The 22,964-nt window shown below is 31.5% G+C and overlaps 1 protein-coding gene across 1 annotated transcript; it reads left to right on the top strand.

The window, feature by feature from the left end:
* The first annotated feature begins 652 nt into the window (after nt 1–652).
* Nucleotides 653–14,754, top strand: LOC148280763 (protein cereblon-like). Its single transcript, XM_088227853.1, has 10 exons — nt 653–836; nt 1,963–2,177; nt 5,081–5,280; nt 5,597–5,761; nt 6,891–7,004; nt 8,442–8,566; nt 10,456–10,604; nt 12,034–12,133; nt 14,063–14,207; nt 14,589–14,754. The coding sequence occupies exons 1-10, from the start codon at nt 788–790 to the stop codon at nt 14,698–14,700; spliced, it is 1,374 nt and encodes a 457-aa protein (XP_088083979.1). The 5' UTR covers nt 653–787; the 3' UTR covers nt 14,701–14,754.
* Nucleotides 14,755–22,964: the final 8,210 nt, after the last annotated feature.

The raw sequence follows: 22,964 nt of genomic DNA, 5'->3' as shown, positions 1-22,964 counted from the left end.
GTCTACATTTTCAACTTTATTAAGTTTTTAAAAAATCTAAGAGTTACGTATTTAAGTTTTTTAAATAATGTGAAATTTGATACCACGTATCGCGGAAATTAATCACAGTTATATTGTTAGAAATGGAAATATATAAACAAAATTAATAATGTAAGGGAAGCCGGATACAGTTTGTGTAAATAATGTATTTATTTATTTGAGCATAAAAAAACAATTTAGCTTTAAAATTATAATGCATGTATTTAAACACATAAAAATTTGTTTTAGTTTTATAATTTATTCTAACAGTTGCAGAAAAATATTAAAATGGCATGGTTATACAAAAGAACATCGTTTATTCGAACTCCAGGTACCGGATTTCCAAATACCCGTATCATTATCATGAAATAAAGAAGATGTTATAATAACAAATAAAAAAGGGGGCTGGCAGCCGGGCAAAGCAATTAACATTGCTGGACATATTTAAGTAGGTTTTTATGTGATAACGTCTGGCACTAATTAATCAGGATACTTGGAGTTTTATTGTATTTCGGAATCTGAATATAAAACAAAAATAAACTAAGCGCCAATCATGAAATTATTATTTAGGAACTTGAGACATATTTTTTACACATGCCAACATTGTAATGTGACTGACGTAAAAAAGGTATTTATTCCCATTTCTATTTTCTATGGTAAAAAATTTCCCGTTTTCCATTCGACGTTTTCGTGTTTATTTTTCGCCGTTTCCAGCTGATTCTTGTTTTGTTACAATCGAAACTCGGGTTTTCTCACTCTCAGGCTTAAAATGGATCCATCGGAACATTTTCTGGAAGATGATGATGGTCTTCCTCCAAGTGAGCTAAAATATTGAACTGTTTCTTGCAAATATATATTTTTTTTGATTACCGAAAACAAAAATTATTGAAATGCACTTTCTTTATTTCCATATTGTTTATGTTCTTGAATAATGTTTTTTTCATGTATACTCGTCATCGTATGATATTTAATCTAGATAATCAATGCGTACTAGGTTTACTTCAGTATTTACGTTGTGTCTCAATATAATATACAATTCATACCTAAATTATATATTACAGTACCCGTCTCCATTTTTATTAGACTTTTTTCGTTTTTCTTTCTTTTGAAAAATTTAGTTATTCGTATTGTTTCGTGATATTTCAATTAAAGACCGGCGTAAATGTATTTTATTTTACAAAAAATAATTAGGTGCTACAAACTGCAACAGATTTCACTATTTTGATATTTCCTAAATCTTTGTAGACGAGTGCTAATTGACATATTAATACGCACACTACATGTCCTACGTGATAGACATGCCCTGAGCCCTCAAAAATGATGAAACTGAACTCATGCCCAAACGCTCTGTCATGCCTAACGCGTAGTTAGTCGTTCTTTGACCGCCAGCCAGGTATGGCGTTTAGAATCGAGCATTGTAAAAATGGTTGTGTAACTTTTCATTGGTTAATATTTGTTCATGAGTGATCAACAAGGCTCAAAACAATTAATGTTCAGTTATAAATATTATTTTTTGTAAACGTCAAACTACACCTAGCGGCGCAATTGCGAAGCTCTTCTTAGTTACAGGTGTGCACTGATAAGAATACGTTTTTAAAATAATAAATGTGAGTTAATATAATTTTTCATTTCCCAAAATCCACTAAAAAACAAAAAATGGGTCGAAATTATAAGTTATAATCAAATTCTAAAAATTAGGATTTACCAAAAACGAATGTTGATTATTAACATTAAAATAGAAAAATTTCATACACCAAAAACGAGTGTCCTCCAATTTTTGGTAGTTTATGCAAACTCGTTGAATGAAGCCATTTTGTGCCGATCAAGAAACAGCACACTTTTAAATATATTTGATCGGCCGTCCCGAAAAGTTTACATAGTTGCCATCGATTTTGTTTAAAGAATGTATTTTTAAATTACAATTTTGATGGGGTCTTGTCTTAGATGAACCGCCTGACAATCTGCGGCCAGCCAGCGCCTCTGATGATTCAGATAGCGATAACGACGCCCCCCTGCTCTACAGGGATACCCGCGGAGTTGCACTCTTGAGGAACCAGATAAGACGACGGGAGCAAGATGAAGTCGATCTTCAAGTGGTGGAGGAGATGAGGAACACTAGTCTTCGGGAGTTCGACAAAGATCTGCCATCTGTTCACTCAGTAATTTATTTCAATTTGTAGAGTGTTTTTTTTGTGTGTGAAAGGGTCAGCATTTATTTTCTTTATTGTATGTCAAAAGCGCTTTTTACAATTCAATTAATTTATTTAAAAATAACACATACATTACAAACATAAATTAAAGACGTACATATTAAAAAAAGACAAAAATACATGAAAGATACTCTTGTCAAAGTAGTAGGAAAATCCTGCTCAGTAAAACCCATTCGGATTCATAGAACAGATCAATATCCAGAGCAATGTTGTTCAGCATAACGGTAGATCTTCTGATAGGCATAACCATTGGCAGGTTGGTCCTGTATATCGGAATATGATTCAATCAATGCTGAGACTGTCTTAGGTAATTATCAGATACATACAAACCAACGCTCATTATAATCTCAGGATTATCGACCATACTGCGCAACAATCTATAATAATGTGTAGTCAAATACCCATTCCTTCTAGTCTCTAAATTGTTGTAGCTAAGCATACCCTGGAGAAACTCGGTCGGATAGAGCCATGGATAATACCAGCACTCTCTCATGTAAGGATATCTCAGAAACTTCTTTTGGATTTTCTCTATCATAAGAGAGTACTTTAATTCATGTGGCCCCCAACTTATCGAGCCACTCTTGGGTCTACTTCACACCAAGGAGTTGTAAAGAGTTCTCAGTATGCGGGTATTTTCGAAAACCCTGGCAGTACGCAGAACGAATCCTAACATCTTCAATGATTTACCACTGATTGCCTCTATGTGACCATGAAATTTCAGGGTGCTCACAAATCTTACGCCAAGATTTGAAGTTCGTATCAGATTCTGGTCATTCATTTTGTAGCGAAAAAATATAATTTTTTGGGTCCTAGTGAAAGACGTGACCGAACACTTGGAAACATCAAACCACATATATTAGATATGTCCTCTTGGAGAAGACGAAAATTTTTACCTTCAAGAAAAGTTATATAAAATACAACAGTATAATGAATAGGTTGTATAAAAATCAATATAAAAACGTGAATATATAACAAGAAAAACAAAAATATATATCAGTTAAAAGTCGGTATGTTATGTACATAAAATACAAGTTAAAAATATTTAATTAGCACAAGTGTCTTTTACAAATCGTTAGTAGACCATAAAATAGAGTACACCATAAAATATGTATATAGAGATGATTTGAATTCACAGAGACTCGAGTTAAAAATTACAATATAATATTTTAACATGTTAGACATAATTTAAATTGTACATTGGTGGATTTATTGCCAAATGGCAACTTCTTCTAACGAACTGATGATGATGATTTCATTAAATAAAGGCATTATTTAGTTAATTTAAGTTTTTTTATTTTATTGCTCAAAAAAACCTATAATTTTTAAAGTACTAATGTTGTATTAATTTTTTAAAATTATTATTATCTAGTTATTCTCAACTTTACTGTGTTATATTTATATTTAGAACATAAGGTTTTCTCATTGTTATTGTTATCTTTTATTTAGAGATGTTATGTTTCTTTTTTACTTTTTTGTTTTTTTTGTATTATATATTCACAATTTTTTTTTACTTTTAATTATTCTATTATTTCATACTATATGATTTGGTTCTTTGAACCGTTGATGTATAAATAAATATTAAAGGTACATTCATTTCATAGTCAGTGTATACGCCGTATTGGTGAGTGACAAAGATAGTTGGCAATAATATAGTGCATTTTGTCTAGTTCTATGTGTTGGTATGTTAATGTTTATTAAATCCAGGGGTATGCAACAATTTAATTTAGAATGAGAAATGAAGTAAGTGTAGTGAAAAAATGTATTTGTTTGAACTAAGCCAAAAAATTTAAAAAAAAATTATGTATTATATTATCAGCACTATGATTTTTTGTCTTGTGTTTTTGTAATTACTCCGCGTGTGATGTCTTAAGTTCTCTTCCCTTCTCAATGAGTTCTGCTGATTGATCAGCTGACTTACCGTAAACCTGAAATATATCACTATTCTTTTATCATTGGTTAATTAGGAAGAACTAGTGACGTTGTTCAAAGTTAAGTCAAATTAAAATCATTTTTATTTTTATACAATTTCAAGAAACTTCGCCGTACAATTTAATGATCTAATTTTTACAACGCATAAGAATATATTTTTTGTATCTAATTTCCTGTATGGCTTAACAGACGACAGCGAGTGGAAATTGGTCAAATAAAACAAAGTAATATAACTTAACCAAGGAATTTTATTAATATTTTTTTCAAAATCATGAAAAATTATCTCTTTACACAGTACAATCTATGTAAACTTTCATGTTATTTTTTTAAATGTTTTTGAATGCGTAAACTCCAGTCACTCTCTCTGTTGCAATCAATTTCTTTTCATGTTCCCAACCGTGTCACCAGAAGTCAAAATCTGCTATTTATAAAATCTTCTAAGAGCAACTTTGGTTTTTATGCCCCAATGTCCAGAATGTGCAGATTAGTCAATTCATCACACGACTTGGAATTTTTTGGGATTGATCTTCCGGCTTTTCGTAGATCTCATCGCGACTAAACAGTGTGGGATGAAGTTGGATTGGCATGGTTTAGGTCAAAGTTTTAGGTCTTTCGTTTTTTTTTTAATATATTCAATACAATTATTGTTTTTCCCTTGTTTGTCTTTGCTGAATAGTTTTATGTTCTTTTTGTTCAGTTTCTTGCATTTATGTTTCTTCATGTAACTGTTGTAATTGGCTTAGGCCGTATATATAATAAATAAATAAATGAGTATGAGTAATGATGATATTTGTAAATTCCAGTATCTGCCATGAGTGGTGATGATGATATTTATAAATTCCAGTATCTGCCATGAGTGATGATGATGATATTTATAAATTCCAGTATATGCCACTTGTAATGGTGATATTTATAAATTCCAGTATCTGCCATATGCGATGGTGAATGTTTCGGGAGCTACCTTGCTAGAATCAGGCTGGATCGGTCGTGTTCTGTGTTGGCGCCACGAGACCATTGTGTTCCCCGGCGAGACGGTTCCCATGATAATCCTCAACGTGATGGATGCCGAGTCCATGCGGCGAATGGTCAAGCACGATAGATTCTTTGGGCTTGTCTTTTGTTCGTAAGTAAAACATTATCATCATACCCCTGTTCAAACCCAATGGTACAAAACTGGGAAACCAAATGCAGCTTGATCGTCTGTTACATGAAGCTAAGGTAATAAGGTAAAACACCTTCAAAATTTATATTTCCCGTTTATATTGCCAGTAATCGAACCCAGGACTTCAAGCATGGTAGGGATCCAGGGTTCTGGTTTTATTTCTCACATGAAACTGTATTTTTCATGCTGCCTTAACATGTGATAAAATTCATATAAATGTTTCTGATGTATGGTTCTTTACAGCTTATGACATTATATAATATTTGTTTATTTACAGTCAGTCAAGTAACAACACAACATATGGAGTGGTTTGCGAAGTTATGGAAAGCTCCGAGCTTAGTGCTGTGAACGAGCAACCCTCATCGAGCAAGCCATTCACCTTCAAGGCTAGAGCCAGGGAGCGGTTCAAGCTCACCAAACCTCTCGCAAATCCTTTTGAACTGTTAGTATAATATCGTTACTATGGATAATATTATATAATATTATATATAATCCATCATTGTTTCTAGCAGGTATGCTGGATTACAACACCCTCGAATCTCGTTGTTAAATTTTTCTCGGGAAACATATCCATAAGCTGATTTCTGGAAGTTTGTACAATCCAAATATACTGAAAGATATCAGTTTTTATGTTCCCAACAATTATACTAGAGCGAGACCTCATGCACTGTTTTATGCATCCAGAAGCCGTACAAATGTAAGTCAGAATTCACCCATTAATAGGGCAATTCGCTTGCTGAATATGGCTGCTGCAGATAATATGGATATATTTTTCTGTATGTATCGACGGTTTAGCAGCTATCTGCTTTCCATTCATTAACTTCTAACTTAAATTTACAGTCTACGTTACGTGATGGGTTAATAAACAACCCGTAAAGTAATGCAAAGTACAATTGTCAAATAAATAAATAATAAATAAAATAATGTGCAGTATGTACATAACGAACCTCCGTTCATTAATGGGACATCTTCGAATCACAAGTTTAGAAATAATAAATATTTCAATGGCCACCTGTAATCTAATATTTGTCGCTGAATTTTATATATTTTATGAACAGATCGGTAGTGTGATGGCAAAAGGGTGTATCTGTTACTTTTTCCAAAACAGACATTTAAACATGATCAAATCTGACGATATTTGTGACAAAATGGCCATTTTAAAATATGGGGTTTACTTGTTCTTTTCCCACTTTAAGCTATGAACAAAAAAACAAAATAATAAATTGAAGGAAATCAATATGGCCACACATGTGGTATGCTTCTGTAACCTGAAACATTGACTCAAATTTGTGTTAAAATTTGAAAGCGTTATATTAAATTTGTAAAAATATATAGTCAGTTGAAGTTGAAAACTGTCTCAAGTTGTATGTTTTTACTGTACCAACTTGTTCCGGAAACCTGACGATTTTAGTATTTAGGATCTCCTGAAAATTCTGCTCTTTTGAGAACTACATACTCTATTTTATTTAATGTGCAATATGTTAACAATTTGTTAAGTTTTAATTCATTAATCTAAAAAATATTAAAATAATGCTAAAAATATATTCAATGTATTGTTTGTTTTTCCGTAGCCTTGGATGTCGCGAAATAGAAATTTTGCCAGACATAATAACAAATGATTACCTTCAACACATTAGGCTCAACTCCCACTCTCTCGGTCGGCATATTAACTCTCCAAAGACAAGGTGAGTAACTACTTTTAAAAATATACAATACATGTAGGTAACATATTGTCACAATAAACTCATAACCACTAACCTTTCTAATGTTCCGTGTAAAATCATTTTAATTCTTTCAATACGATGTCTATCGTTTATTCCTTTTCCGAGAATCTGTAGCCTAGATGAGAAACACTGTACACATTACAAGATGTACCTTAGGCTCTTGTAGCATACTATAAAGCCATCTTATTCACGGGAACCCGTCACAATAGATCTCCGCAGGTCGCAGTGACATCAGGAGCTTGTATTGCACTGACCCCCATTTCAAAGAATATAATGGAATGGTGTAAAGCCATAGAGCTATAATGCGCGTGTTGTCGCTTCTTCTTCTTTTCCACATCCGCTCCTAAGTGGAGTGTGTGGACATCACCTGTTGCCTCCAGGCGACCCTATCACCAGCCAGTACTTTCGCCTCCTCCCACGTCAAGCCGCGCCCCTTTGTTCCGCCGAATAAAGTCGAAAGATCGTCATCGACGGCCTTCCAGGACGGTGAGAGCCTGCAGGTTTAAAGAAGAGGCAACTTTGGTTTACGTTCTCCTGATGCATGTGCAGCACGTGTCCAAGCCAGGTCCACCGCCGCATCCTCAAGACGTTCGTTATAGAAGGCAGCTGCGTCCGTTCTCCGTTTCAATGTTAGTTATAAAATCGAACCACCTTATGCCTAATATTCTCCTCAAGCACTTACTTACTCTCAAAACTCAGAAGTTTGATGTTCTGGGTTTTGGTAAGGTGCCAGTGTTGCCGCTTAGAAAGATTAAATATATTTAATTTTTCGACAATGTTTTGGGTTTGTCGAAATTTTTGTAGACAAGAACTGAATTCAGCCCCTAGGGAGCTGTTAATATTAATATATTACAACAGAGATGGAGAACATTTTAGAGAAGGGAATACAGAAGTCTAGGCATCTACTGGGCTTATGACCTGTAATTTTATGTTTTTATTTTTGTAGCCACTTTACACACTGTGTAACATTCACCATTCTCTTCTCTAAAATGTTCTCCATCTCTGTTGTAATATGTTAATATTAACAATTATTAATTGAATCCAGTTCTTGTCTATAAAAATTTGGACAAATTCAAAACATTGTTGATAAATTCACCTGGTCCAAGAAGTATTATTAAAATATTTTCAGGCATTGCCTAGTATGCTGGTAAAATAATTCAATCAGATGAATTTCACCCACATTGATAAGGGTTTCAGCTCTCTAACTTCACAAACATCAGCAGATGGAAGAATTGAAGGAATATAATAGAATATATGTCTTCAATAGTTCATAAGTTCTGGAAAGGAGTAAAGCCGGAACTGCAAGAATCTACAAAGACTAAATTGATATTTTAGATCCCGACCATCTATTGTCAGTAATGCACCAGTAAAATTAATGTATATTTATGTACTTCCCAGATTGAATGAACTGTCTCGCAGAGCAGATGCAATGAGCACTCCCTGGCCACAGTTTGTGTTGGATAGAGTCAGCGACCACAAATTAACTGAACAGATTAAAGCTTTCTTTCTAGAAATGAACATAAGTAAGTGTTATGAAACTTTATTGTTTCCCATTTCCTTAAGATACTCGCTAACAAGATACTCGTAATATGTGATTCGGTAGTCAGATGGCAGAAGAGACTATCTGTAATTTTAAAAAATGTGACTTTAATCCACAAACTAAAATATTTTAGTCTTATTATTATAAAAGAATAGAAATTACACCATCAATTGTAATAGAAAATGAAAAACTTAATGAAGTCACTGAAATTAAATATTTAGGTGTATTGTTGGATTCAAAACTTACATTTCACCAAAACGCTAAGATGGTAATAAATAAGATTGCAAAAAAAATATCAATTTTGGGAAGGATCAGAAGATTTATGATAAGGACTCCTGCAAAACTATTTACAAAGCAATTATTGAACCACACGTTAACTACTGTAGTAGCATTTTATTTTTATCAAACAAAGAAAACATAGATAAACTAACTGTATTACAAAATAAAGCCTTTAGAATCATTTTGAAAAAAAACAGATATACAAGGGTAAAGTCGATGGTAAATGAAATGAAATTATTAACATATAAACAAAGAATATTTTACAATACAATGATATTTGTTCATAAAATTATAAACTCTAATAAAAAAACAGAATTTTGGAAAAAAATTGATCGGAACCAGCATGAACACGATCACAATACTAGAGAAAAGAACAAAATTAGACTTCCATTTAGGAAAAAGGCAAAGTCACAAAATTCAATTTTATTTAAAGCAATTAAAAAGTATTACGAAATGGAAAAAAATATTTATGAAGAAAAAAACATATCAAAATTTAAAATAATGGTCAAGACATATGTGATAAACAATTTATAAATTAAATATATTTGCAATGTTATTATTAGAACACACATAACAATATGTATGATATGTGTGCCCTACTTTAAGATTTAAATAAAAAAATAAAAAAATAGCATTCTAAATGATGCTGTTTTTCTTTTTTTTCTCTATTTGTATTGAATACTGAAATATTAACTAAAAATTACGGATGGTCCTTTCTGCCATCTGACTACTGAATTAAAAAATGAATCAGATGATTGCGAATTAAACGCCCGCCCTTTCACAGAACTGTCCATAAAGACAAGTTTCAGCAATTTGTCTATCATTTATGGTCTATTTGCTTCGAATATTAGAATCGCAACTTAATCTCATTTAAAATACATATTTTTGAGATGGAAATGCTAATGTTTTATGTTTGATTAAGTGTCAAGTAACCCCTCGCTACTATCTGGCCGGGTATTAAAACAAAATAAAATAGTAACCAGATATCCATTTCATCTCTAATTATTAAATTTAAAAAGTGTAATTAGACATTTTATTAATTTTGTAAATGTGTTTTCATTATTAAGCTCTCAGAAAGTTAATAATATTTTCTCCTACAAAATCAATGAGAACATTGGAAGCAAAGATAGCAAACTCCCGTTTTGGTGTTTTCGAGAAAAATAACAAAAACTGCTACACTAATGTCAAAGAGAGTCTTCATGTTTGAAATGTTTGTGAAATTTTCACCGAACTTAAAACTTTAAGATACTAATAAATTAGCTTTAATAGAAACACGAATTCAAAAAACTTTTTTAATATTTGTATGGCCATTTTGAAAATTTAAATCTCAAGCCTGTCATTGGTCAAATGAAATGGCTGATGGATATTGCTATGTTTGCTTCCAAACTATTTTCAAACCATCAGAAGTATGATTTAAAAAACATTTGCAACTCAACTCATGATTCTTATAAAAATAAAGTTGATAAACTACAGAATGACATCATCACCAAAAAAAAATATTTTTGGAGGTTGCTATCTTTGCTTCCAATACCCTCAAATTACCTCTGCTTTTGATATATTTTAAAAATGGATATTGTCTCTCATTTTTTTCAGGTAAATATCCGTGCGACAGTCTGAACTTCTCTTTCTGGGTGGCTACTAATTTCTCTCTACCGAGCACAGATCGGCTGAAGCTCTTTACCACAAACAGTGTCCAAATGCGATTATATTTGGAGCTGGAGTACATTAAGAACGATGTTATGGTAAGAACTGAAAAAATATTTTCTTATAGATATTATGGAGGACATTTCTCTACTTACTCATTTTCACTTCATTTCCCTTTTCCTTCATTCTTTTTTTTAGAATTAATTACATGTTTAGTGTAGTACATAGTTATAATTTAATTTAATGTTATTTTCAATAATGCTTACGTACTTTTAACTGTATATTGTAAGAGCCCTCTGGGCGTTTATTAAATTAAAAAAATAAATAATCCCTGATTATGAACGCTGTAATGCGATCCGAAACGTCTGTAAATAATACAAGCGACACACGGCATAATAACCCAGAAAAACTTATTTTGCATTACATTTAGAGAAGGGAATATAGAAGACTAGGCTAGAGGGCTAATCACCTGTTATTATCTGCTGTAAATTATTACCCCACACGCCGTGTAACATTTACCACCCTGCTTATGTTTGGAATTTCTTTATTTTTTTTATTCTAAAACCTTTTTTAAAAATATTTATTTGTGAAGTTCCTAATTACAGTGGTGAATTACAGCACAAAACATCTCAGCTTCAGAAAAACCTCATTTAATTATTGTGATCTCACCAGGAATCAATCTTAAAACCCTTTGTGTGTGAGGCAATCTTAGCTGTTACACCACAGGGGTCGCCATCGTGTATTTAAATAATTATGTATATTTATCTCATGCGAACGATAATAAAGGCACAAAGCAAAATAAATGTTTTTTATATTTTCCATCCGCACAATTAACACTATAATTCTTAAAAATATTCATGTTACTTTAAAAACAAAAGTGTAATTTTGCCATTGTTTTTTCTGGAAACTTTTAAAAGTAGATGACACAAGCAAGTGAACTTTAAGTTGTGCATTTGTTTTGGCAAATGAATGTTAGTTAACTGATAGCGCAGGTGTGTGTGGTTATTGTCAATAACCTAATTGATAGCCTAGAAATTGTTAGAAGCATTTCACATCGAGTCCCTGTCCGTAGAACTCGTCAATCTGTACTCTTCGACATTCCTAACTCAATGACTAATTATATGAAAAATAGCACTCTTCGAAGAATACAGAATACCTATAATGACAGCTTTAGTGACATCGACATATTACACTGTAAATACCATATTTTTATCAGATCTGTTTAAGACATTTTTAATTTGTCTCCTGCTTAACTTTTAATTTTAACTTTTAATTTTATCTTTCAATTTTAACTTTTAATTTCAATTCTAAATGTAATTGGTCTTATTTTTATTTTATTGTTCTTTTGTACCTTGTATTTATAAAAAAGACTGCATGATTTCCTTAATAAATAAATAACTGCTCTCCCGTAAATATAAGTTTGAGTCTTAGTGCCGTCATTCCCGGGGTGCGATATATATGTAATGGTTATACATGTATAATTATTGATTTTATGTAATATACATATTTATACTGATTATATTACAGGTCCCCTCTCTTCTTTGTAGCATGTGTTACACGCAAATCAGTAAAAATAATGGATTCTCTATGTCGAATGAAGGGATTTATTCCAATTTTGTCAACATGGGTGAGTCTTTATTACACATTTTACAATGAACTAATACTATACGAAATAATATTAATAAAACTCAATAAAAGAAAAAGAATGGCGCCGGCCCTGCAAATTGCAAATACCCATTTTACCATTGTAAAAAAGATCCACAGATTTCCTAGAACAATTACGTTGTGAAGTGATATCACAAGTAAAAATTAGATTTACAGAACTTACATTACAGATTTTATTGAAAATAAAAACACAAGCAGATGATTACACTTTTGCATCATAATATTAGTATAGATAGTGAAAAATCGAAAGTAAGTGCTTGGCCATAGTGGCGAGCTTTTTGTGGCGCGACGCGGGCATCTTAAACATATGGTAACAAGCGTAGTGTCCATAGTGACCGCGCGGGCGCGCCAAGGCTCCGCGTACCGCGCCGCAAATCGCTCACCGCTACGGCTAAGCACTAATAGTAGCAATTTTAAAAAGAATACCTTTTCAAAACTTTGACATTTACTATTAATTTTAATTTTTAACTGTTTGTGATTTGATTAATATTCTCAGATAAAAAATCCTGAAGAAGGGTATCGAGTGGAGATAAGTCCGCCTTTACTAACTAACTTTACACCGAGTAATTTTATTCTTCAAATGTGTTTAAAATATTGTTGTAAAAAGAGGTTTCAGTGTACACAGATTAATATAATTATTATTTTTTTATTTATTTATTAACGGACATTGTCCATGTATTTAAATATTACAATAAAAGAATAGTATAAAACATTAAAAAAAGAAGCATTGACAAACAAAAGGGACATCGAGACAATATCTGGACTATTTATTTAGTGCTCGTTTAAATCGTTGTAAACTTAAACCAAAAGAGTCCAGATCTTGTCTTGAGTTAACAATACGACAAAGACGGGTTATTGGAGAATTAAGGCCATAGTTTGTTCTATGCTGATCGATGAACAGTACTTCATTGTTTCTCAACCTACGAGTCGGAATATTGAATTTTAACTTGTCCTAGTAATGATGGAACATTGATTATACCATTTAGTATGCCGAACATATACATGGAATCAATATTGATTCTACGTTTTTGTAGACTAGAAATATTTAACATTGAATCTATATCAGCAAAAGAATAATTACCTCCCTCTAGTCCAAGCATCCATGCTACTTTTCGAAGCAAGCGATGTTGGACTGATTCAATGTGATTTATGCGATTGACATAGAATGGAGACCAGACCACGGAAGCATATTCAAGAAGAGGGCAAACAGTTGAGCAATAAAGAGTTTTGATTGTACGGACATTAGTAAAATCAGAGGATATTCTGTTAATGAAGCCAAGTAATTTCAGTGATTTATTTACTGTATTATATGCTCGTTGTATGTTAGTTTATAGTCCAAAACTTATCCTAAATCTCTGATGGACTTAACTACATCAATTTTGGAGTTCTCTATTAGGTACTCGAAGGAAATCGATTGTTTTGTTCTATGAAATGACATTATTTTGCATTTTTTAATATTAAGTTCTAATTTATTGACTTTAAACCATTGGTTAAAAGGGTTAATGTCTGATTGAAGAAGAAAACAGTCTTGTAAAGTTAGAATTATTTTGAGAATTTTGTTGTCATCCGCGAAGAGCCAAAAGCTAGAGTAAGAGAATGATTTAGCAACATCATTAATAAACAAATTGAAAAGCAGGGGTGCCAAATGAGCACCCTGAGGTACACCCGATGTGACATCAACACTGGTTGATAAATAGTTATTTATCCAAACATTTTGTTTCCTACCAGTAAAATACGATTTAATAAATGAGAGTAACGGATCTCTTATTCCCAAGGCATGTAATTTATATATAAGAATTATATGATCTACTTTATCAAATGCCTTGGAAAAATCAGTATAGAGAATTATTGTGTGGTATTTGAAGATTATTGTGAGGTATTTGAATTTCAGCGGGTCATGTTCACGACGTTTTGACCGTGAAGGAGGTGTGCAATGTCACCCTGCAGGGTCGGCCCTCCATGGAGTTCACCTGGTTCCCCGGGTACAGCTGGACTATTGCCATTTGCAGCGTGTGTGGAACTCATCTCGGCTGGAAGTACGTATTATAATTTACTCTATCAAACAATTTCAGCACGATATACATTTCTGAGTATGTTTTTCTGGGTTGTCGTGTGTTAGTCGTCCTTATAAAGGAAAATGTAGGCAAACAACAACAACAAACCATCACATTAGGCAGAGAGGATAGAATGCCACATCACTCTATCTTTGCATACAGATCTCACTTCCGCTGCACGCGTATTTTGCGCTCTGTTATCATTTATTATCATTATTGCTAGTACTATTTTCGATTGTAATGCATTGTCCATCATCAGGGTTGATGTGGAAAAAGTGAAAATGACACACGGCATAATAATCCAGAAAAACTAAGAAATTTTTTTAATGAAGGATATTTTTCAATAACTTATTTTTTGCACAGGTTTATTGCCAGTAATAAGAGTCTTATTCCGCAATCATTCTGGGGATTGTGCAGAAAATCCATCGTTGGAGAATGTTGGCACAGAGCCGTTACCGTAGAGGAAAGAGTCTAAACATTTCATGAGCTTACAGAAGAAATCAATTCAATAAAATATGTCGATAACCAATATTCTTTGTTATTTCTACATTGAACAGTTTATTTAACTCGGTAAAAGTGCTCGATGTAATAATCTTGCCGACAGGTTTTAGAACGTGACCGGTCCTTTGTCATGGCATAAAATACTAATTATTCTCAAAATTAACGAAAATATTTAAAGTCGCTTTTTATCTGTCAACATGTGTCTTGAAAATGTTCATAAGGAATCGATTGTATTAATTGAGTAAAGGGATATTATTCTAAATTTGAATAGTTAAAACTTTTTAGCAAAGGGCTTTTATTCTAAATTTAAATAGTTGAACTATTTCCGTAAGGGGCCATTATTCTTTTTTTTTATTTGAAATTTTATTTATGTATAAAACATTCATTTAACAAAAAAAAATATTTTATTTAAATTCACTTCCACTGTTAGTGATAATATTTTTGACATCTTTTGTAAAGGTTGTTTACTTTTGTCTGGTAGTTTATTGTATGATTTCAGTCCCTGGTTTAATAATATTGACTGTCCTTGTCTCATTTTAGAATATTGTATACGTCTATTTTAACTCTTAGATTTTTTTCAATTAATTTGCTTCCTTCCAAAAATTGATATTTTTAATAAACCAATATATTGATGGCTGTTCTGTAGAGCTATAGCTAGAAACCACCTTTAAAAAGTATGCATATTGAAGGTGGAAAGGCAAAATGTTCTAAGCATCATGAAGCCAACTTAACAGCAAATATATATTTTTTTTTAATCAATAAAAAATCTCATATTTTAACTTTTTATTTAAATTATTTAGAAATCACACCATTTAAATTATGTAGGTATACATGTTTTTTTTTTAATTGAAAAAAAAATGCAAGCTCAAGCTTGACTTGAGTCAACAAGACCAAGGATGTTTGGACTAGAGAGAGGTAACTATTCATATACTAATATAGTCAATTTGAAATATTTCTAGTCTACAAAAACGTAGAACATTAGTTATGACTCCATATATATGTTCGGCATACTAAATGGTATAATCGATGTGCCATCATTACTGGGACGGGTAAAATCCTATATTCCGACTCATAGGTTGAGAAACAATGAAGTACTGTTCGTCGATCAGCATTGAACAAACTATCGACTTAATTTTCCAATGACCCGTCTCTGTCGTGTTGTTAACTCGGGACAAGATCTGGATTTTTTTGGTTTAAGTTTACAACGATTTGAACGAGCACTAAATAAATAGTCCAGGGCCTCGATTATGATGGGAAGATAAAGACATCATATCTTCACCTTGACGGTATAGTTGAAGATAAATTCTCTCTAGCGATGACAAAGATACACTATCGACCCCCCACCTTCAAGTTTTGGGTAGGTACATCGATATGAAACGATGTCTCCTAACGAACTTCTAAGATACACTACCGAACCCCCACCATCAAGTTTTAGTACATTGGTTTATACCGACGGGTCTAGAACCCCCCGATACGTTTTATCTATGCATTAAAAGTGACAAAAATTTTGTTCAACCGAGCTATTTTTGCTTTAATTACGATTTACTCAAATTTTCTAATCGTTTTGAGGTTGGCAATTTTTTTCTTAAAAGCCTATTCAAAATATAAGAGAGAAATAAGTAAATTTCGAAGTCAAATTAAATTCTGACTCAGTCTCCGAAACGAGTAGCTAGATGCAAAAAATAATGCCGCTAGATTCTGCTCTATTAATATATAATCGTAGTATCTAGACGTAAGAAAGTTGCCACTATAAAAAAAAATCGTTATTATATTTTATCCGTCTGTTTTACTATCTTCCGGAGTGTACGTATCGAGACGTTAAAGGAGCCGGCTTTGTAGTCGCTCGGTAGATAAACACAGACGATCGTTAAGCATATCGTCTTGGCAAGTGTCAAGTCTTTTAAAAATCATGTTCAAGCGAGCATTTTTTGCTTGAATTGGGATTTATTGGAGTTTATAATCGCTTTGAAGTGGGCACTTTCTATCACAGAAGCCTATTTAAAATATGAATTTATTGAAAATTGAAACTATTTTAAATGTTAATGAAGTAAGGAACGCTGACTAATTTTTGCGGCCATTCATTGGTTCGTTTCGATCATATGATGTCGATATGGCGAGTAGGTAGAACATACCGAGGTAGATTTAGATAGTACAGGAGTTAAGTATACCGTCTCGATATATAAAGATTAAGATATCGTTCATAATTCAGGCCCAGATCTAGTCCCGATGTCCCTTATGTTTGTCAATGGTTCTTTTTATTCCTTTTTAATGTTTTTAACTGTTCTTACATTGTAATATTCATCCCTATGAATTGTATAAATGGATAATGTCCGTAAATAAATAAATAAATTAGATAGCTGCCATCTCTGGTACTCTGAAATTCACAATATAGAAAAATGAAGATTGGCAAAGGCCATTCAGACCCACAAATCACCTCTCTCCGCCTGCCAATCTATGAAGTAAGTGCTTGTCAACCTGTGCAAACTATTATTGTTGAAACATTAATAGGTATCAATTGTACCGATTGTTCTTTATGTACCGACCATTTTTAAAAAGCATTAACATGTGTTGCATAATTATTTTTATGCCCTGATAAACATAGTTTTGTTCCCAAAACTGGTTGGCATTGTTATTATAAGAGTGATTTAAAACTATGTTAAATATGTAAATTGTACAATTAAATAAGACTATTTATTTTAAGTGTTGGGCCTATTAATTGTATTAGACTATAACCAATAGGAGTAATTATACATACATTTATTAATTATTCATATAACTGTTAATTCCGAGTGTTTTTAAAATATGGCATCTACAGGTTCATTCCACCTGTCGACATACGTGTAAATGTTGAAAACTGATTTTTAACATTAGAATATTCATACTATAGAGTAACTTGACATGTTTTTACATGCTACTGTTTTATAAATACCGTTTTCTCAACAAACTCCGATTTGTGTTGAGAATATATTAAAAAAATAGTGGTTTTTTTATTAAATATATTGTCTTCCTTATTGTTACTACTTGTAACTCCAAAAATTAATGAAAAAGATCAGCCTATCACATCAAAAATACAAATCTCCATTTTCTTAATCATTTTTGACTAGCTGAAATAAAATTAATAAAAATTGTATTTTATTGTACATATTTACTTGATAATTGAATAATTCTCTTTAAATTTTCATGTAAAAAAAAAAAATGCAGATAGTAAAATTTTATTAATTTAATTTCATCCGTACAAGAAATGAAAATTTCCGTTTTTGATACAATTCAATTTTTACCAATTTATTTCTGCTTTGGATACGATACGTCAAATTTTATGTAGTACTCGTACATTAATACAATAGAAACATATTGTACATTTTTTTTTTAAAAGAATAACCCGCTAAGCCTCTTCTGTAGAGGCTTGTCAGCAGGTGGAAAATAGGATATGGAAGGAAGTTATGAAAAATATACCACAACACCCAGACCCATTGAGAAAAAATCTTTCTTGGATTTATTTCTTGCAACTGGCGGGGATTGAACCCGCGACGCCAGTTTCACAGTTGGCCTTCTAGCCAACTGCGCCATGGCGCCTGTCAACTGCCATTAAACAGAGTATTAATTTATTTAAATTTCAGACAATATTGGATAGCTTATTTTAACTCAATATGTATATTTTTTGGATTTTATTGTACTATAATTCTCATTATAAACTTTTTGACCTTCAAATTTTTCCACATGCACCAAACTACGATTGTTTACAACGTTTTTCAATACAAAATTTTTCACCAACCTCTATGTAAATTATTCTTAATCTTTTAATATCAACCACAAAATAATATTTGTAAATTATTTTCTACTGCACAATCCATGCGAGAGAGCTTTTATTTTGTAAAGATCAAAAAGTTTTTATCTATAGATAGATGTGTGACATCTTAGTCTTGTACTATCAAAATTTTATTTACACTTGTTTCGACTACATACCGAAAACTCTGTTGACTCTTGTGCTAAGCTCACTATATCACCGTTTTTTAATTGTTCATTTTAATGGTTAAAGCCTTTACAGACGGGTATTTAAATAAATATATTTTTCAATAACATAATTTGGACTAATTTTACTTTGCGCATTTTGTAATGAACATTATTTGTTTGTGTTTGAACTTTCACACCTGCACAATTTTTAAAAGCTGTTAAACCAATGCCATCAAAGAATTTCTTCATCTATGTTAAAGTATACATGTATCTAAATAAAAATTCCTGTACTTGTGGGTACATTTAAAACATTGTTTATACAACCAATCCTTATTATTTAATATTATAACTAACGACCGTAGCCATTTTGTACAAAATTGAAGTTAAATACAAAGTTATATAATAGAAAGAAAACATAGTTGATTTTATGGTAAAACTCAATAAAAGTAATGTATAGTATTATATGACAATGTGCAGATTTACCACAAAAAAAAACATGCGAACATATCTTTTGTATGTCAAATCGGTAATCAGATGGCAGAAGGGACCATCTGTAATTTTCAAAAATGTTCAGGGAAGCTGAAATAAGACTCAATTTTAAGACTGATCCATAAACTAAAATATTTTAGTGTTGCTTTTTAATAATAATAATAATAATAATCTGTCAGCCTCATGGTTTAATGTTCAGCGCGTTAGCTTGCCGTGCAAGAGGTCTCAGGTTTGATTCCCGACATGGTTGATATGAAATATTGATTTAAAGGGTGTTTTCACACTAGAATATTTCATAGTCCTTGGACTGGTACCTGAAGCGTAAGACTGATCATCTTACCTTCATGTAACAAAAATGATCAAGATACGCTGTGATTAGTGTACCAATGGAGTGCCCTATGTACCATTAGGTGCGGAAAAGGAATGATGATGATTTTAATGATAAATTAATCTAAATAATCTAGTTTTTTTTTCTTTCTATGTGTATTTACTGAAATATTCATTAAAACTTGAAAACTAAAGAACAGAAAAAATTACAGATGGTCCCTTCTGCCATCTAACTACCTTAATGTTTCTACATTAAATGTCCAAACCTGTTTATCATAAGTTGTTATTAGATTGATAAAATTAGAAAAAAATCTACACAATCTGTAGGTAAAATGTCCTCTCCTATCAACTTGTTCCCTGGCCTAAAAGCCAGGAGAGTTTCAAAACAGATATTGTGTTTAATGAATAATGTCCGGAGTTACAAGTATGTATAATTACATACATAATGCTATTATGTATTTTATTAATTTATTTTTTAGGTTAGTTTACATTAAATTATAAATAGTATAAAAATAATATTCAAGAATCTATACACATTCTATGTTATATTTCTAAATAACTACACTAAACATTGCATTTCTTCTTGATTTTTTGTATGCATTTACATTTCTCATACTTTCGTCTGAAAGATCTTTTTCTATTTTGTCATATTTTTTTAAATTATTTTATACACCAAATCATTTTTTGATTCTTGTTTTTTGGAAGTTTTATTATATCATAATTTTTTTATGAATAAATCATTTGTTTTTAATCAATTTCTATTTGATATTGAATACAATTAAAGTTAAATCAAGTTTTATGTAGAAGTATTATCTGACTCGTGGATATTTTACATGTATGTTGTGAATTTTATGTAAATAAATATAAATGTTGATAAAATATTACTTTTGTCTTATTTTTTATTTATTTTAAATGTGTTTTTAACAAATTAAACAAATATGTATGTTTGCATTCTTATGATTTACCTAAATATTTCAATTTTGGGATCATTAAATAACCGTGTTAGAAAATAGGAAACAAGTTGTGTTAGAGCAGAGTTCAAACCTGGGGCCTCTTAATGCATAGTCCGTGACAGTGCTCAGGGGACTACAACCCCTTGTATGTGCGTTTCAATAACTTGTGTTGTCCTCACTCTTGGATAAACCATAATATTGTAAATGTCCTGTAAGTTCATCTCACTAAAATTTAAACAAAAATTGAATTTTGAGTTCACATTGAACCGTTTATGAAGATTGAAAAAAATGTTATCATTCCCCTTTCCACACCCAGTGGTGCATTGGACACTGCATTGGTAATCCAAATGCAGCGTATCTTGATCATCTGTTTCATGAAGGTGAGGTGATCAGTCTTGCACTTCAGGTGCCAGTCCAGGAACAATGAAATTTTGCAGTTCAGACAACCTTTGAAATCAGTATTTATTTATTTAACTTTTTGTACATAATATAAATTGTACGTTGGCGGGCTTATTGCCTAATGGCAATTTCTTTCAACCGATCAATAAAATATTTGTGTTATTTATAGCATTCACGTTTTAAATAAAAAAGCTAAAGATATACAATATTTCACTTCCACTCTGCCAGGAATCGAATCTAAGACCTCAAGAATGGTAGGCGAACACGCCAACCCCTACACAACAAGGCGGACCTATCTTCACTCGATTTTCTTATTCATGAGAGTTGACGTTTGGTAGTTCTGATTGTTGTTTGTGATGTTTTGTCAGAAGAAGCGATAAAAGACAAAATTACAGAAAATTTGTAGAAGAAAGTTTGTAGCCTATCGCGAAAAAGAAAAAAATAACTACACTTTAAACAAACTTTAGATTAGATTGAAAAAAAGAGTTGCCACGGTGGCAGGTACATTTTACGGATGTTTTTAGTGATGCCATACAAAAAATAAAAAGCATTCTCAATTTTTAGGAAAAAAAACATTTATGTTTCATCAATATTCCGTAACATATCTTTTTTTATTATGTACTTTCTATTTTCCGCATTGCATTTAACATTAAAAAATTAAATATGATTTTATTTAATGATTAATAAGAATACCGTTGTTTTGTCAAAAGTAAGTATACTTATAAATCATTGAAATCTCTACTTTGTTGCGTGTTTTCGTAAAATATTGACAAATAATATGGGAGGAAAAAATTCTTAGAAAAGCAAAATCACCCATTTTAACACTAATGCCACGGTCAAGGTTTTTCCAAAACATATTCTACCCTATCATAGAATTTGTACAGTTTAAAAAATGTAATCATTAATTGTGCGTAGCTAGTTTTAAAGAGCAGTTGAATGAAACATATTATATAAAAGAAATTCAGATTAATTTTGTATGAAAATATTTTATTTAATGAAAAAATACTAAATAATAAGCGTAATATTACTGTACATTATATACTTAATAACAATACTGATTTATTTATCAACATAAAATACACCAAATGTACATGTACGGAACAAATAGTGACAAACATTTTACATAATTAATTATGTTAACTGTAATATTGTAATTAAATTAATAACTACCACAAAATCTCAAGAAAATAAAACAAAATGAAATGGATTACCTACCAAACTACTAAAAAAATTAGCAGAAGATATAGATTTTTTCCTTGCAGCTACAGAGCGCATGGATGGTAAGAAATCTAGCCCCTATTTACACATTTTTAAAATTGACAAAGAAATTTAGAGTATAAATGAATTTTTAAAAAAGAATAATAAAAAGGATTAAGATTACAACACGTTTTGCAGCTACTAAGCGCATGGACGGTTGGAATTCTAGACCCCATTTACAAAATGTAGGTATTTTATAGTTGACAACATATTTGCATAGGGAAGTTAGACTATCAATCGTCGTGCAGCTACAAAGCGAATGGACGAGTGGAATTCTAGCAAGTCAAAAACGATATAAATAAACTTACAAAAAATAAACGTAAACATAGAGCATAGTACTAAGTGTTCATCCCAAGAAGTAAGCAATAAAAAACTGAATTAATAAAGCACTGTTTCAACATTATAGTTAACAAAATAAAGATAGAAGTCCAAAGATAAGTTTTTGTAGATAGGAGGTAGAAATCCGCCATGTGGCCTACTGGCTGCTTGATAATTCCTGGAAGACGCACATGTGTAGTTACAGAGGGATGATGCTTATTGTTCCAAGGACTTGGTGTCCATTGTGGTCCGTATTGTTTCGTTTTATGAGATGCAACATTCCTGTTCAACTCACTTTTTTACATTGATATTACACAAACGCGTGTATGAGTGGTTTGATTTGTCATTTTGTATGTTATTAGAAAATAGGTATTTCAAATATTATGTATTTATCTATAAACGTAAGTTCACTATTAGTAACAATGTTGTAGTTTATTTACAATTGTTGGTATCCGATAAATGGACAATTTCTTCTATTTAAAAAAAGTAAGGAAATATTTTATGATCTTAGTGATTTTTTTTAGTAATATTAATTCATTAATTC

The sequence above is a fragment of the Micrasema longulum genome, unplaced genomic scaffold (assembly GCF_059751315.1).
Source record: "Micrasema longulum isolate JH-2025_06_02 unplaced genomic scaffold, ASM5975131v1 h1tg000545l, whole genome shotgun sequence".
Taxonomy (NCBI): Eukaryota; Metazoa; Arthropoda; class Insecta; order Trichoptera; family Brachycentridae; genus Micrasema; species Micrasema longulum.
This window is presented reverse-complemented; position numbering and strand designations above follow the sequence as displayed.

Excerpts from the sequence above, each read along its gene's own strand:
- LOC148280763 (XM_088227853.1), top strand. The coding sequence starts at position 788 with ATGGATCCATCGGAACATTTTCTGGAAGATGATGATGGTCTTCCTCCA. Across the intron at positions 5,762-6,890 it reads CTCGCAAATCCTTTTGAACT|CCTTGGATGTCGCGAAATAG; the intron begins GTTAGTATAATA and ends GTTTTTCCGTAG. Across the intron at positions 8,567-10,455 it reads CTTTCTAGAAATGAACATAA|GTAAATATCCGTGCGACAGT; the intron begins GTAAGTGTTATG and ends CATTTTTTTCAG.